This window comes from Camelina sativa, chromosome 13 (genome assembly GCF_000633955.1).
Source record: "Camelina sativa cultivar DH55 chromosome 13, Cs, whole genome shotgun sequence".
NCBI classification, from domain to species: Eukaryota; Viridiplantae; Streptophyta; class Magnoliopsida; order Brassicales; family Brassicaceae; genus Camelina; species Camelina sativa.
This window is the reverse complement of record NC_025697.1, coordinates 20,224,274-20,241,692: the sequence shown is the minus strand read 5'-3', so window position 1 is coordinate 20,241,692 and position 17,419 is coordinate 20,224,274. Positions and strand designations below refer to the sequence as shown.

The following is a 17,419-nucleotide window of genomic DNA, read 5'->3' as shown; positions in this document are numbered from 1 at the left end:
AGAATTTTGGATGATTGGAAGTTTGAGTGCGCTTCGATTGTGAGAGTATACATCCGTGTTGATTCTTGAGACAACTCCTTTTGTTATGGATAGACCATCACCACCTAGAGGATATCCAACGATGCACACGGCTTGTAAGAGTCTAGGCATCTTCCTAAATAGATTCAGCGGTTTCAAATCCTTCCAAAAGTCTTCATCATCAATGACCAAAAGGACTAAGTCACATTTATTTCCTAAAGCCGAGAAGCTAGCCTTGTATTTAGTTCCGGATTTCAATTTTGTGACTTCAACTAATGTTGCACCGCTAACGACATGAGCGTTGGTTATGATTCTACGACCCGGAATAACAAATCCTAACAATTTGTGAATATGTAGGATTTCAACTGACAAATCCTACCAAACATGCCCATATTTTTTGAAATTGACAAATATACCCCTCAAAATCTTATCGTAATTGTAGAAATGGGTTCTCATTCTTATGGTTTGTAAATAATGATAGTTAAACATACAATCACCAGAGCCGTCGCACAGGATATTGGGGCCACAAGCTCAAAACTATGTTACGGCTGGCTTTATAGTAAGCCAAAGAAAGAAAGAAAAAAATTGTAAAAACTGTTGGTGCTATGGATTGAACCGTAGACCACAAACACAACTTGGTACACCTTTACCATTACACTAATGACATTTTTCAGAAATTTTAGGGCCGAAATATTTAATCAATTAGAAATATTTAATCAACTTGGTGCTTGGGACCGGCTCTGACAATCACTGTCGAATCTTTAATCTTATTGTGTGAACTACATATGTGCTTCTCACGATTCTAAAGTCAATAATGTATTTGGTTTCGGGGATTCTGCTAACAAAGCTTTGTAGTTTTTAAGATTGTTGGTTACTAAAAGTATGTTGTGACACAGTTCTATATCCCTATAAAATATTGGCTACAAATGAATTGTTTAAAATTGAAAAAGTTGAAAATATTAGGTTGAATAAAATTGGGCTGAATATTATTCACCTATTCATCTCAAAAATAGTGGTTGAACAAATTGAACATTTTTGCTGTAGAATTATTTGAATACTTGGAAACTTGGTTGAATATTTTTTTTCAACTTCTTCAACCTTTTTAGTGCAACCATTTGAATCCATTAAAAATTTACCTAATCATTTTTTTTTAATTAGAGGGGGTATTCAACTTGATGTTTTAAGGATTTGGTAGGATTTTAATATTTTAGAATTTTGAAAGATTTAGTAAGTTTTTAAAAGATTTGATTGTGTTTTAAAGTTTTTCTATTTTAAGAAAAGAAAATAAAATATGATTCTATGAGATTTGACTATTAAACTTTACATGATTTTATGTCATTGTATTCTTGTATTATAATTATGTACTATCAGTTATTTGACCATCATATATCTAGTGAGTTATAGTGTCACACTTTTGGCTCTTCTTTTTCTTCTATCAACCATATAGCAAAATCAACATCCCAAGTCAAAACATGTTTGATACGCACTAACATAATATTTGCTCCAATCCAACTATATATCTTACTCTTAAATATAGTAACTCATAGGATTACTTTATATTTGACTTTATTTATTCTATTAACTCTATTTTAGAAAAAAAAATAGAGCGATACATTGAATAAAATCCATGTTCTATTTTAGAATTACAGTACACTATTTTAAAGTAAAAAAAGTTGAGATATATATTGGAGATGGTTTTAAAGTCAAACCTTTTTGGATCATGTGATAATATGATCCAGTTAATTGCTATGATAAACACATATTCACAAGAGATTATATTAGACCTCATTTTTGTTAATAAAATTGTTTATTTCTTATTAGTCATTACTAGTTATTTTATGTAATCTCTCGAAAAGAAAGCTCACACTTGATGACTTGGACAAGCTTGTGAGCTGAAGGGAAAAAGGGTTGAAGAAGAGCATCCTGAACTCCAAAGAGTCTTTATCCGAAAAAAAAAAAAAAAAAAAANAAAAAAGCAGAATCCGAGGATACAAAAGACCTTAATAAAAAAAGATAAAGCTTAAAGTCTTAAACCGTAACCAAAAAATTAAGCCCTAAGATAATTGAGACGATCTTACTCTTCCACGGTTCCACCGTAATCTGTGTTGTAAAAGCTTTCCCATTGGTTTTTTTTTAAATCTTCACATGTAGTCTAAAGCTTTCTTCGGTGGCCTGATCCAAAGATTCTCAAGAGGACATAAATCCTCCTGTTCTTGCCACTGCTTACGCGGATAATACCTCTCTTCATCAAACGAAAAAGATACACAACGCTTGACATTAAACCTAAGCCTCGGAAAGTAAACACTGTTCCTCATCCATGGGAGATTGAGTCTCATCTCAGAGGAATAAAGACTCGTAAACATTGTCAATCCATCAATTGTAGTACTATTGATCTCCTCCCAATGATAATCGTCTAATTTATACACAATCGGTTTCTCACCACCGCATAAAAACATTTTGAAGAACACTCCTTTCCGCGCAGCCAAGAAAATTCTCTTCTTCTCCGCTCATATTGGTAGTTATATCTATCTAAGTAGGGACATGGCGGTGAACTCGTATAACTATAACGCCATTCCCGAGAGGAAGGTTCAAAGTAATATAATCTTCCTTCACCATCAAGGCAATAGAAGCGACGTTTGGCATAGACAACATTGCTGTGCTTAAGTATATCGCTGCCATAGCCAAGATGGAAATATAATTCCTCAGTAACCCATTCAGGTGCTTCAGGATGGCAAGTGCTTGTAGTGACTACACCATACCTAACATGCTTAAAAGCCAGCAACACGCAAGTACCTGATGTAGGTGCGCAAGAGAAAGCGATTGCATCATATGACAACGCATATTTTGGTAAGTTAATGACCTTACGAGTAAACGGGTTGAAGAAGAACATTTCGTTTGAAGTTGGTTTGCGCATTAGTAACCATCCATCTCTTGAGTAACACACCGTGGATTTAGATAGCTGGGGTAGATTCAGTGTGTACATCTTCTGCTGCAATGATCGTAGAGTTCAAACAAGTTTCCGCGTTTAGGTAAGTACATAAGCCAAGGAGGCTTGTCTACCTTCCGGACATATAGACCGGCTTCACGCCATGTTTTGCAGACAGCAGATGCACGAATGTTATCTTTTAAGTCGAGCTGAGATATTATTACTTCCAAGAGGCATAATGTCAGGTCAGCAAAACTTGGCTTCTCTGCTTCCTTGCTCTGATTCTTACTCTCAAGGAAACCGAATCCTTTCACATCTCCATTTGACCTGTGAAAGAGTTTTGGGTTTTTCTAAGACTCATGAGATGCTGATAAATCTGACAGCTATAGTGTTCCTATTAATTCTGATAATGTTCACATAATGCAACCCAAAATTACATTGAGATTGGAGAATACATAATTTGTTCTACAAAATCTTAAAACAGACTAGTCATTTCGGTTAAACTTTCGGTATACATAATCTTTAATTATTACATAACTTAACGCTAGAACACGTCAGGCCGGTCCTACTAGATCTGACAAACACTCATATAGAAAAAATACTAGACAAAATAAAAAGACATGAACTCTTCTAATATATCCGGCCGGTTCTAGATCTATTACAAAGGAAAAGGGAAACTCACGAGTTAGACCTCCCATTCTGGCCGGGCATAGTGATAGACGACGATGAAGAGAGAAACGAGAAAATTGAAAATTTCTCCAACGAGCCGCCATAAAAGAAACTTTGCTAAAGAAAAAAAAATTATTTAGGAGAAAAATAGCCGAGTGTTGTAAGAATGAAAGTAGAGAACTTGAGGTTTTGTTTCTCTCCTTATTATTAACAATTCAATCGAACAAATATATTATATATTAGTAGGCAAAGCCTAAACCTAAACCAATTAGGACATGGTCGATGGGCTTTACACAATAAAATAAATAATGGACCCGTTATAGAAGTCCACTCCAAGTGTTTTACAACACTCCCCCTTAGATGATATAACCGTGCCGATGCTAAGGGATCAGTGCAATACGCTTGGGGGTGCCGCCTCATTAAAACCTTACCAGAAAAACCCAGTGGGACAAAACCATGTTGAAGGAAAAAGAGTACAACACGCATTGCTCCCCCTGTTCTAAGCATCACTGAAAGTCCTCAAGCCTCCGCATTCCAATCTAATGCGTGAGCTTCTTGAATGTCGATGCCGGTTAAGACTTGGTGAAGAGATCGGCTGAATTGTTGCAAGATTGAAATTGTACCACTTGAACTTCTTTGGCCTTCTGTAATTCATGCGTGAAGAAGAACTTGGGTAATATGTGCTTCGTTCGATCTCCCTTGATGTAGCCTTCCTCGAGCTGTGCGATGCAAGCCGTATTGTCTTCGTAGATCACGGTTGGTTCTTTGTCATCAACCATACCGCAGTCCGTCCTGATATGTTGAGTCATCGACCTCAACCACACACATTCCCGACTGGCCTCATGCATAGCTAAAATCTCTGCATGGTTAGACGATGTAGCTACAATGGTCTGCTTCATAGAACGCCAAGATATTGTTGTACCACCGTGTGTAATTTCATAACCGGTTTGGGACCTAACATTATGTGGATCGGATAGATAACCTGCATCAGTCTTTGTTATGGTTAGTATAAAATAAACGCAAATCTATCGTCCATTGTAGGTAACGTAAAACATGTTTAATATCGTTCCAGTTCCTTTGGGTCGGACAAGAACTAAATCTTGCTAGGAGGTTCACGGCAAAACATATGTCTGGTCTAGTGTGGCTAGCCAAGAACATTAACGCTCCTATAGCACTGAGTTATGGCACTTCAGGACCGAGAACTTCTTCATCGTTCTTCTTTGGACCGAATGGATCTTTATCTAAATCAAGGCTCCTTACAACCATTGGGCTAGTCAATGGGTGGGTGAGCTTGGTCCATATTAAACCTCTTGAGTACCTTTTCTGTATATGCCATTTGATTCACAAGGATCCCATTATTTATGTACTCAAGCTGCAATCCCAAACAGAACTTAGTTTTACCTAGGTCTTTCATTTCAAACTCTTTCTTGAGATATTCAACTGTTTGGGCGATTTCCCCAGAGGTTCCTAGGATATTCAAATCATCCACATATACTGCTATGATTACAAACCCTTTGTTTGCAAACTTCTTTATAAAAATACATGGACTGATGGGATCATTCTTATAACCCTCTTTGGCTAGGTACTCACTTAATCTATTGTACCACATTCGCCCACTTTGTTTCAGTCCATAAAGGGATTTGTCTAGCCTTATGTAGTATTGTTCTCGAGAGCCACTCTTATCTTTGAGCTCAATACCTCTGGTAATCTCATATAAATTTCATTTTCCAGTGGACCATACAAATANCCCATTATTTATGTACTCAAGCTGCAATCCCAAACAGAACTTAGTTTTACCTAGGTCTTTCATTTCAAACTCTTTCTTGAGATATTCAACTGTTTGGGCGATTTCCCCAGAGGTTCCTAGGATATTCAAATCATCCACATATACTGCTATGATTACAAACCCTTTGTTTGCAAACTTCTTTATAAAAATACATGGACTGATGGGATCATTCTTATAACCCTCTTTGGCTAGGTACTCACTTAATCTATTGTACCACATTCGCCCACTTTGTTTCAGTCCATAAAGGGATTTGTCTAGCCTTATGTAGTATTGTTCTCGAGAGCCACTCTTATCTTTGAGCTCAATACCTCTGGTAATCTCATATAAATTTCATTTTCCAGTGGACCATACAAATATGCGGTTACAACATCCATTAACCACAAATCCAGTTTTTCTCTTATAGCCAGACTTATTAAATATCTAAAAGTCGTTGCATCCATCATATGGGAGTATGTCTCCTCATAATCTATTCCTGGTCTTTGAGAGAATCCTTGTGCCACAAGTCGTACCTTATATCTCACTATTTCATTGTTCTCATTTCTCTTTCTTACAAAGACCCACTTATGTCCATTTGGCTTTATATCGAATGGTGTCCTTAAGATCGGACCAAACACATTCCTCTTCTTTAAAGAGTTTAACTCCACGTCAATGGCTTCTTTCCATTTTAACCAATCTTTACTTTGAGTGCACTCTAATATAGTGTGGGTTCATGATCCTCATTTATTTCAAGTGCTACCTTGTATGCAAATATTTCATCGATGTCGACATCTTTTCGGTTCCATTGTATTCCAGACATGATATAATTGATTGAGATCTCATTATTATCAACACCTTCAGGTCCTTGAGGTTCAGCGTCCCAAACCTCATTCGATACCTTAGGATTTGCCGCGGCCATGTCTACACTTTCCTTAACCTCGGTTTTATTTGTACCTTTTTTAGATTTCCAAGGGTTCTTATCTTTGGAACCTAATGGTCTACCACGTTTCAAATGGGCCTTAGACTCTGTAGCAACTTGATTATTGTGTTCCTTCTGAACATCAATACGTACTGGTGCATTACAAGCTGGTATGTACGATTTTGTTACTCTCCTCGGGGCAGCAAATGAATCTGGCAATTGAATAGCTAGCTTTTGCAAATGTATAATCTTTTGGACATCTGCATCACATGCTAGAGTCCGAGGATCTTGCCAATTTAAGGATGTTTGATTCCATAATATCTCTTTGACCAGCTTGTTATTCTCTCCACCTAACATAGGAAATTCGGATTCAGCAAACTGACAATCCGCGTATCTGGCCTTAAATAAATCACCCGTAGTTGGCTCAAGATACTTAATAATGGTGGGAGAATCATATCCAACATATATTCCCATCCACCTTTGAGGTCCCATCTTAGTTCTCTGTGGTGGAGCAATCGGTACATAAACGGCACACCCGAATGTTTTGAGATGGGATATGTCTGGCTCATGACCCGTTAGTAATTAGGATGGTGAATACTTATGTTCACTAGATGGCCTGATGCGTATAAGCTCAGCTGCATGTAATACTGCGTATCCCCAAGCCGACACAGGAAGCTTCGACCTCATAAGCAATGGCCGAGCAATCAATTGAATACGTTTAATAAAAGATTCAACTAATCCATTTTGTGTATGTTAGAATTGCCGTTTTCATTTTGTGTATGTTCCACACTCACCCCCATGGACATACAATATTCATTAAACGCTTGGGATGTAAATTCACCATCACTGTCTAGACGTATAGTCTTAAGTGGAAAATCTGGAAAGTGGGCTCGCAGACGTATAATCTGGGCCAGCAATCTAGCAAACGCAAGGTTTCTAGTTGACAATAAGCAAACATGCGACCATCTGGTCGATGCATCAATAAATCATGCGGTATTTGAGACCGATCCATGCAACAAAATTAGGCCATGCAGTATTTGAGACCGAACCATGCCAATCACTTAGGGTCATGCGGTATTTGAGACCGAACCATGCCAATCACTTAGGGTGTATAGGTCCACATATGTCTCCTTGTATCCTTTCCAGAAAATGCAAAGTTTCTTTATTTACTTTTGCTGGTGATGGCCTTGTAATGAGTTTTCCTTTTGCACATGCTACACACGTGAGATGTTTAGGAATAACTCTTCTCTCTTTAAGAGTGTGCCCATCATAATTCATTATTAGCTTACGCATCATGTTAGAACCCGGATGGCCAAGCTGGTCATGCCATAGAGTGAATTGTTCATTGAATATTTTATTCATTGCCAAGTTAGCCTCTATCATATTAATCTTAGCATGGTAAAGACAAGTGGCTAGTGCAGGTATAGTCTCTAGGACTTTCTTATGTCCTTGGGTGATCTCAGTTATATGTAGGAACTCTTTGTTTCCTTCACCCTTTGTTTCAACATGGAAACCATTCAAACGAATGTCCTTTAAACTCAATAAACTCCTCTTTGAGCTGGGTGAATATAAGGCATCACTTATTTCAAGAGGTGTGCCATTAGGTAATTAAATATGAGCCTGGCCGTAGCCTTCAATTAGGCTTGCTATACCCGCAATTGTACTAACATTGGCATTTTTCATAATGAGATTAATAAAATATCTCTTGTCCTTCAAAATCGTGTGGCTTGATCCACTATCAACCACAAATATATTCTTGTTCTCAGCCATTTCTAATATAGACAAGAATTTATGTTTTAAACTTAAGGTAATAAAACAAACAAATATATTGAAGGAAATAAAATAATTGAATTTAAACCAAAATAATTATTCAAAATAATAATCCAAACAATAATTCAATCAAATGCAAAGCATAAAACATAAAATTAAATCAAGAAAACATTTGAGTTTAATTATCCTCTATTAAACAATCAGAGGTATCATAATCTAATAGGTCATCCTTTTCATGGTCAAAATCACCTTCACCATCGAGATGAACCAGGTTAGCTTCTGGATTTTTCTTCAAATTCTTTTGATAGAGATCAACAAGGTGCTTGGGAGTTCTGCATGTCTTTATCCAATGGTTTCCCATACCACATCTATGACAAGTGGAATTGGTTTTATGTTGCGGCTTAAATGTCCCGCGGCCTCTATCCTGACCACGGCCGAAGCCGAATCGGTTTCCAAGGCCTTGACCACCAAAATTGTGTCCTTGGTAGTTCCCACGACCAGGACCACCGCGTCCACCTCCTCCACAGCCACGGCCATACTTGTCCCTATGGACATAGTTAGACTCCTTAGTCTCTTTCGGCTCTTTAGGCTCTTGAGGGTTTTTCTTTGCCAAATCAACCTTGTGTGCTTCTCGTAATAGAGCTGTACCAGAAGGTCTCAATGCACTATTCATCATCAATAGCTCATTGTTCTGCTCAGCAAGCAGCAAACAAGAGATGAGACTTGCATATGTCTTAAACCCCTTTTCATGATACTGTTGTTGAAGAAATATGTTGTTGGTGTGAAAGGTTGAGAATGTCTTCTCTAGCAAGTCCTTCTCAGTTACCTCTGTACCACATAACCTTAGGATTGAGACTATCTTAAATAGCTCTGAGTTATACTCATCCACGGATTTGTAGTCCTGGATCCTTAGGTTTTTCCAATCGAATTGAGCCTTTGGGAGGAGAACCGTCTTTTGGTGTCCATATCTGTTTTTCAACTCTGTCCAAAGGTCAAGAGGATCTTCAACAGTGAGGTACTGGTTCTTGAGACTCTCAGCAAGGTGGTAGCATATATGCATAATTGCCTTGTACTTATCCTTTTCTGCACATTCAACCTCATCCTCAATGCATTCGCATAAATCCTTTGATTTCAAATGGATCTTAGTGTCCAAAGCCTATTGCAAGTAATTGTCTCTAGAAGCATTAAGGGCAACATAGGAGAGGTTGTTCAGCTTTGCCATCTATAAAATAGAAAACAAGCACCAAGTTAAATCATGCGGTATTTGAGACCGATCCATGCAACAAAATTAGGCCATGCAGTATTTGAGACCGAACCATGCCAATCACTTAGGGTCATGCGGTATTTGAGACCGATCCATGCCATAATATTACACTCAAATTTCGTAATTCTAATATGCATGCAAGACACCAATCCTAGATAGATTATATTCTAGTATGAACATATAATCTTAATGTTTTAAAAATTTTCCTTTTTACTAGATAGAATTTCCTTTTATTTAACTTTTCCTTTTCTAATTAGGATAACAACAAATTTTAGGGACTAGACTTTCTTTAGGGTTCCGAATTTAATTAGGATTTTTAGGGTTTTTGATGTTAACAAACAATCAAACATGATCGGATTCTAACAACCTAGAACAAACAGTTTTATATTTTTCTATATGAATTTCGAATTTAAGGGTTTAGTTCTAAGGTTCTCATGCATCAAGCAAACAATCATAATCGGATATTAATCATAGTATAATTGGTTTAATTTACAAACAATCTATGCAACCCTAAACATCAAGACAATTGATTTTAAAGTTTTAAAGTTATAGGGTTTTAAGATTTCAAAGCATAAGAACTTGTTTGTTGATTGTTTACTTGTAGTTTTAGGGTTCCAACAGATTTAAAAGATCAGGTTCGATTCATAGGTTCTAAGGAGGTTTAATTTTATTTACCTTTCACCGTTTTGGGGTTGACTGGAATCGAACCGGAAGCTAAAGACCTCGGTTGTACCTTGAGTTGATCCACGAACCACGAACCTCGAACAGGATAAGCACACGAACCGATCACGAGCAGAGCTTTACCACGAACACGCCTTGATCATGAACAGGAACCATTTGTAAGCTTGGATGAACAAGGGGTGAAAGCGGCGGCGGTTTTAGGGTTTTAGGGTTTTAAGGTAAGGTTTTTTCTCAGCTGGTTTTAGAGCTTCATGCTGATAACGTGTTGTAAAAGTAAGAATGAAAGTAGAGAACTTGAGGTTTTGTTTCTCTCATTATTATTAATGATTCAATCGAACAAGTAAATTATATAGTATTAGGCAAAGCCTAAACCTAAACCGACTAGGACATGGCCGATGGGCCTTACACAATAAGATAAGTAATGGACCGGTTATAGAAGTCCACTCCAAGTGTTTTACAACACCAAGTCCATTTTTTTATATTACTTCAAAAAAGCCTAATTATTTGCGAGTCGTACGTGTGACGAAACAAACGAATCACTAGCCAAAATTATATGCGTTACTGCTGACGTGGTGGGTATTTTATAGGAAAAATGATTGCCAGGAACACGAATATACATAGGTACACACATACAAACAATATAAATATCTTGTTAACTACATGAACTATTGACATCACATAAGAATATACATAGGTTATGTGTACAACAGCATAAACATTTAACTCCGGTGTTTTGTTGGTCGAAATCCAGTGTTGACCAGCGTTGATCAGAAAAATATTAAAAAATATATATTTTTTTGTTTTATGTATTTCTGATAAATAAATAAAAGTGATAAATGATTTGTATATTTTTATAAAAACAAAATATAACAACAAAAAGTTATAAGATAAAAAATAAAAGAAAATTATATACCAAACAAAAAATTAAAAATTATTTAACAAACAAAATTTGTGGTATATCTAGTTAAATAATTTTGTTATTACATAAAATATACCAAAAATAATATAATAAAATTACGCCACCAAATTTTATGTTTAGCAGATTTTTTCATAAAACTATAGCAAAATATACCTTTTCTTTTTAAAAAATCATTTTTTAATTTCGTATTTTCAAAGGTAGGGGTTTTAATTTTTTTTCTCTTTACCTATTTTGCCATTTTTTTTTACTTATTATGTCATGGGATATATATCCAATACATAATCTTATAAATAAGTAAATATTTAAACACCCACATTTGAAAATACAAAAAAAAATTAAAGGAAAATATATATTTTGTTATAGTTTTATAAGATTATGTTATTTGAAATATATTTAAGACATTGCCAACCATTTCTTTGTTTTTAATAAGAAAAAGAAAGGAAGAAAATAATAAAAATTATATTTGTTTACATGAAAGACATATATCTAGAAGATAATTGAAAACCAAAGTTGTTTTTGTAAAATCAAAGGTTGGTTTTGTAAAATCAAAGAAAAAGTTGGCAATTCCTTGGATATATTTTAAATGACATAATATTCTAAATAAGTAAAATGAACAAAAAATATTTAAGACCTCCAACTTTGAAAATATACAAAAAATGATTTTTTAAAAGTAAAAGGTATATTTTGTTATAGTTTTATGAAAAAATCTACTACACATAAAATTTGGTGGTATAATTTATTCTATTATTTTTGATATATTTTATTTAATAACAAAATTATTTAACCAGATATACCACAAATTTGTTTGTTATATAATTTTTAATTTTATTGTTTGGTATATAATTTTCTTATATTTTTTATCTTATAACTTTTTGTTGCTATGTTTTGTTTTTGTAAAATTATAAAAATCATTTCTCACTTTTATTTATCTATAAGAAATAAATAAAAACAAAAACAAATATTATTTTTAGGAAAAAATAAAAAATATAGAGAAAACTATTAGTTCTGCCATACACAGTACCAAAGGCTTTTCCCAATGTCATTTCTCCTCAAGTCTTTTCCCGCCTGCCACAACCTTATATCTAAAATACCATTATATCATTTTCTCTTTTAACCTAAAACTAATTAATTGCTTTTGTTTTTCTTTTTCTGGGAGTTGAAAGGCAAAGTTTTTTCCGAGATCTCAATTTTTTTTGTATTGCAAATCTCAGATCTCTTATTCTAACTTAAGGCTTTTCATCTTCTACCATTTCAGTTGCCATACATAGCAGTGCTGCAATCCTCCGTGCTCATCTTCTTCCTCAGTTGTTCTCTATATTGGTGTTGCTAACCTCCATATTCACTTTGTACGGCGGTGCGAACCTCCATATTGTTCTATAATATTCACCTTGCTTGGTTGGAGATGACAGCTTCCATAGGTGAATAACATATTTCATCCACTGGTGGATCGTAAGATTCTGTATGTGCGTCACCTGCAGAGGTGGACCAAGTTTTAAGTTATTGACAGACAAATGTTGTTAACCAAGCAGATCTGGTCCACCAAGGAGACCGAAGGACAAAACGTGATCCACTAACCTGTTCGAGCGTTTAATCCAGTCCAGCGGAGGCACTATAAGATCGGTTTGTGGCGGGAAGCCTATAGGGTGAAAAAAAGTTTCATGTTATTGATGGACAAGTATCGTCAACCAAGCGGATATGGTCCATTAAGAGAAAAAATGATATAATTGGGATGGACAAGTGTTGTCAACCAAGCGGATAATGTCTACTAAAGAGAGAGAAGGACATAAATATGGTGGACAAATACCTTTCGAGCGTTAAATCTGGTCCACTGGAGGTACAATAAGATCGGTACATGCGTCGTCAGACCTAGAGGTGGACAAGTAGAGTCCAACCAAGTGGATCTGTTCCACTTAGAGATACACTAAACATGACTGGGAGTTGGATCTGGTCCACCAGAAGTTCAACAAGTGTGTGTTTTGTACCGCAAAATTCACGCCACTCGTCCAATTTTTTTCTTTCTTAAACCATATATTTCTTTAATTCAAGGGTAGAAACATATTTTCATCATATAGCATAAAAATTAGAAAATGACATTTCTAAAAAGGAAAAACTAAAAGTGGCATTTCTCACAACTTTAGTTTTAAAAGTGGTATTTCTCACTAAATTCCCAAATATATATTTTAAAAATAATTTTCTGGTCAACGCCGGTCAATGACGGTCAACAATGGTCGACGCCGAATTTCGACCAACAAAACACTGGAGTTAAATGTTTATTTAGTTGTATACATAACCTATGTTTGTTTATGCATGTCCTTATGTGATGTCAATAGTTCATGTAGTTAACAAGATATTTATATTATTTGCATGTGTGGCCATGAGTTGGCGTGCATATACTTCAGGTAATTGGCAATCATTTTTCCTATTTTATAAGTACAATACTAATCTATATATAATAGCAAAATCTTTTTTTATGTCAACTTTAATCCAACCGATGAGATTAGTTGTATTATTTCATCTAACGGTTTAATGATTTTAACAGATGTAAGTTTTTTCCTTCAAATAATCGTGTATTTTCGTCATGTCCCATCTTTCAAAAATCGGATCTATTAATTTTTGAATCTCTTCGTCGTACCCCCATCTTTCAAAAATCGCACTTATTAATATTTGCACATTTTTGTTTCAAACCTCTATTACACCTTTATACTTTACACCTCTTTGTTTATTATATATAAATTTTTTATGGACTACAAAAAAAAGTTTCAAATTTATTGTTTTCTGAGTATTTTTTAAACTTACAAGTAATTAATAAAATCAGAGAATTATTTTACTGGAGTGTTTTTTTTAATTAACCTGCATCATTCTTTAATTCAAGGTATTTTTATATTTGCGTTGCATTGTAATAGATATAGATAGATTTTATGAAACTCACTGAACCAATGACAAAAGCTTACGAATGAAACTGTTAGTGTCTACTAATGAACTTGTTAGTGTTCATTCGGTTAAATATGAATAAAACCAATTTCTTCTCTGCTAGATTATTATTATTATATGTGTGGTCATATAGTTCGGAAAAAGTATAACATTAATGATCTGTAAAGACATAAACCTTCAGACATACAAAGTTTATTTTATTCTTTTTGTATTGTTCTATTTCTAATAAACCCATTTTTGGGGGTCAACTTTAATCTAACGGATAAGATTATTTCTATTATCTCATCTAACAGTTTAGAATTATTAATGATCCCAACAGTTCCAAGTTTTTTTTCTTCCAATAATCGTGTTTTTTTGTCGTACCCTTATCTTTTAAAAATCACACAAATTAGTGTGTACACTTTTTTGTTTCACACATCTATGCTTTACAACTCTGTATTTTACACCTTTTTGTTTATTATATATAGATATTTATGGACTATTAAAACAAGTTTCAATTTTATTGTTTTCTGAGTATTATTTTAATATTAAACTTACAAGTTAATGTATTGGAGTTTTTTTTAATATTTTTTATATATAATAGCAACCCATTTTTAAGGTCAAGTTAAATCTAACGGATGAGACTGTTTTTATTGTCTCATCTAACAGTTTAGATTTGTTAATGATCTCAAAAGTTGCAATATTTTGATCCAACAGTTTTGTTTCTTCGTCGTACCCCTAACTTTTAATGTTTGCAATTGTTAGTTTTCGCACCATTTTGTTTCACACCTCCAAGCTTTAAAAATTCTGAGTATTATTTTTTTCAATTTATTAATCAACATTGATTCACTCATCTTTGTTAAAATTTGGATTGTTTTATTTATTGATTCCATCATCTAACTTTTGTTTGGTGTCGTTTTCCATTTATACCACGTCAATCATCTCTTCCAAGTATTAATCTAGGTAATTGATCATGATTTCTATTTTTCATAGATTTATATGTTTATATATTATAGCAAACTCACTTTTATGGGTCAATTTAAATCTAACGGATGAGATTGTTTTTTTTATCTCATCTAACTGTTTAGATTTGTTAATAATCTCAAAAGTTGCAATGTTTTGGATCCAACAATTGTGCTTCTTCGTCGTACTCCCAGCTTTCAATGTTCGCACTTGTTTGTTTTGCACATTTTGTTTAACACCTCTTTATTTATATATATATATATAGATTTTTATGGACTTTGAAAAGAGTTTTGTTCTTTGATAACACCTCCAAATTTAAAAATACCGAGTATTATTTTTTTCAATTTATGAATCAACATTGATTCACTCATTTTTGTTAAAATTTGGATTGTTTTATTTATTGATTCATTCATATAACTTTTGTTTGGTGTCATTTTCCATCTAATACATGCATGATCATATCTTCCAAGTATTAATTTAGGTAATTGATTGTGATTTCTAATTTTTTGTATATAGATTTATCCTTTTAGTCAATTTTGTTGGTTGCAGGCTTGCAGATATGAGCTCTTTCTCCCTGCTTCTCTTATATTATTTTTTGTAAATTTTGATAGAATAATGATTTAAATATTGGTTTATTTGAATATCTTTCAAATTGATTATCTGAGTATGATTCAACAAGCCTTGATTCAGATATCTTTATTATTATTTTCTTATTGTCACTGAATTGATTTCTATATAGACAACACAAATTTTATTTAATTAATTTGGTTGATTCATCTTAGTCATTATTTCTGACTTTTATACTATACAGTTAAAAAATTACCATAAAGTTTCTACTCAAAACGTGAAATTAACAATGTTAGTCATTTTAAATTTTTACTTGCGGCACAGCCGACATCTAAATATTAACCAATACTAAACTGGTACACATTTGATTACTCTAATATGCATACAATATGAATATTGAGATTTAATAATCTCTATTTTCTAAAATTGTGTAGTTTTCTTCTTTTGTCAAAAGTATTTTTATATACACATCAGAATATTAGAAAAAAAAAAAAAAAAACTCTAACTAAAAAAGGAATATAGCGCTTTATTGGTTTACCGCTCAACATTGTTGGTTTACTTTCATTCGATTGGTATTTTGGTTTGGTTAATCACGATATAGCGCTTAAAGTCTTAAACCTAACTAAAAAGGAAACAAGAAACCTTATCAATCAAGAAACCACATCTCTTTGTTTCAATCAACCGTTCATGGCTTCTACGAAGCGTTTGTTGCGGTTTTTGCCATTTGAGCTAATAGAAGAAATACTAATCAGGACTCCTGCTGAGTCTTTGAACCGATTCAAGTCGACGTGCAAGCAATGGTACGATCTCATCACCGACAAGAGATTCATGTACAATCACTTGGGTCGCTCTCCGGAACGTTTCTTAAGGATCGATGATAATCAGACGGTTCAAATCATGGATCCGGTGACCGGAATCCATAAATATTCACCACTCCCAGACGTGTTTCGCTCTCCACATTCGTTTGATTATATGGTTCACTGTGATGGACTCATGCTGTGTTTCGGTGGTCACCCGATTTACAATAGAGAAAGAGACATCGATCTCGCAGTTTGGAATCCGGTTACGAGTAAAATCAAACGGATCGAACCCTTGGTCTGCTACTCTAAATCTGATTACTTTGGGATTGGATACGACAATACGTGTCGCCATAATTACAAGATCTTGAGGTTTTCTGGTCCTCTGTCTTATGATGATCCAGAAGAGTGTGAGATATATGAATTCAGGTCTGATTCGTGGAGAAGTCTTGATGCTAAGCTCGATTTGGATATAGATACTGATTGCCAAGGTGTGTCAGTGAAGGGTAATATGTATTGGATTGCTGCCACATATGTTCTAAGTTTTGATTTCACCATGGAAGCGTTCAAGAACCTATGTGTTTGTCCTCCTTTCCACGAGACTAGACGATTAGCCTGTTTCAGTGGAGATAGGCTCTCTTTATTACTACAACATGGTGACGAAGAAGTATCAACTGAGATTGAGGTGTGGGTGACAAACAAGTTGAGTGATAAAGTTGTTTCGTTTACCAAATATTTTAATGTCACTAGCCCTCAGCTTCCGTTGTTACAGTACGATACTGATATGGCTCGTCCTGGATACTCCATTGGAAATCACAAAATTATCATGGCATGGTGCGAAGGATATGTCAAGGAAGATGATGATAAGTGGTGGTCTTGCATCACTTTTTACCAAATTGATCAAGGTGGGATCAGAAAACAAATCGAGACAGGACGCCATGGATCTGATCACTACGGTGACCCGTTTATTTGTAGCTATGTGTACGTTCCAAGTCTGATTCCAGTTCCAGACTAAGAAGGTTGTTTGGTGTTCTTAAAACTCTGTTTGATTTCTCTCTTTGTGTTTATTTATTGTTGATCAAGGATCATCCTTCTACCATGTATTTTGACATCAAACTGCAGATGTTATTGACATAGACTAGTTTTGGATTCTGTAGTGATCTTTGACAAGTTTTAGGTTTTGGTCCACAGTATCAGAATCACTCAAAACAGACATGTAACTATTTTACAAAAAAAAAAAAAAAAAAAAAAAAA

At 34.5% G+C, this 17,419-nt stretch overlaps 1 protein-coding gene and 1 pseudogene across 1 annotated transcript; one reads left to right on the top strand and one right to left on the bottom strand.

The window, feature by feature from the left end:
• On the bottom strand, positions 2,160–3,198 carry LOC109128469 (annotated as a pseudogene).
• LOC104738413 (putative F-box only protein 15) lies at positions 16,056–17,180 on the top strand. Its single transcript, XM_010458591.1, has one exon. The coding sequence runs from the start codon at positions 16,056–16,058 to the stop codon at positions 17,178–17,180; it is 1,125 nt and encodes a 374-aa protein (XP_010456893.1).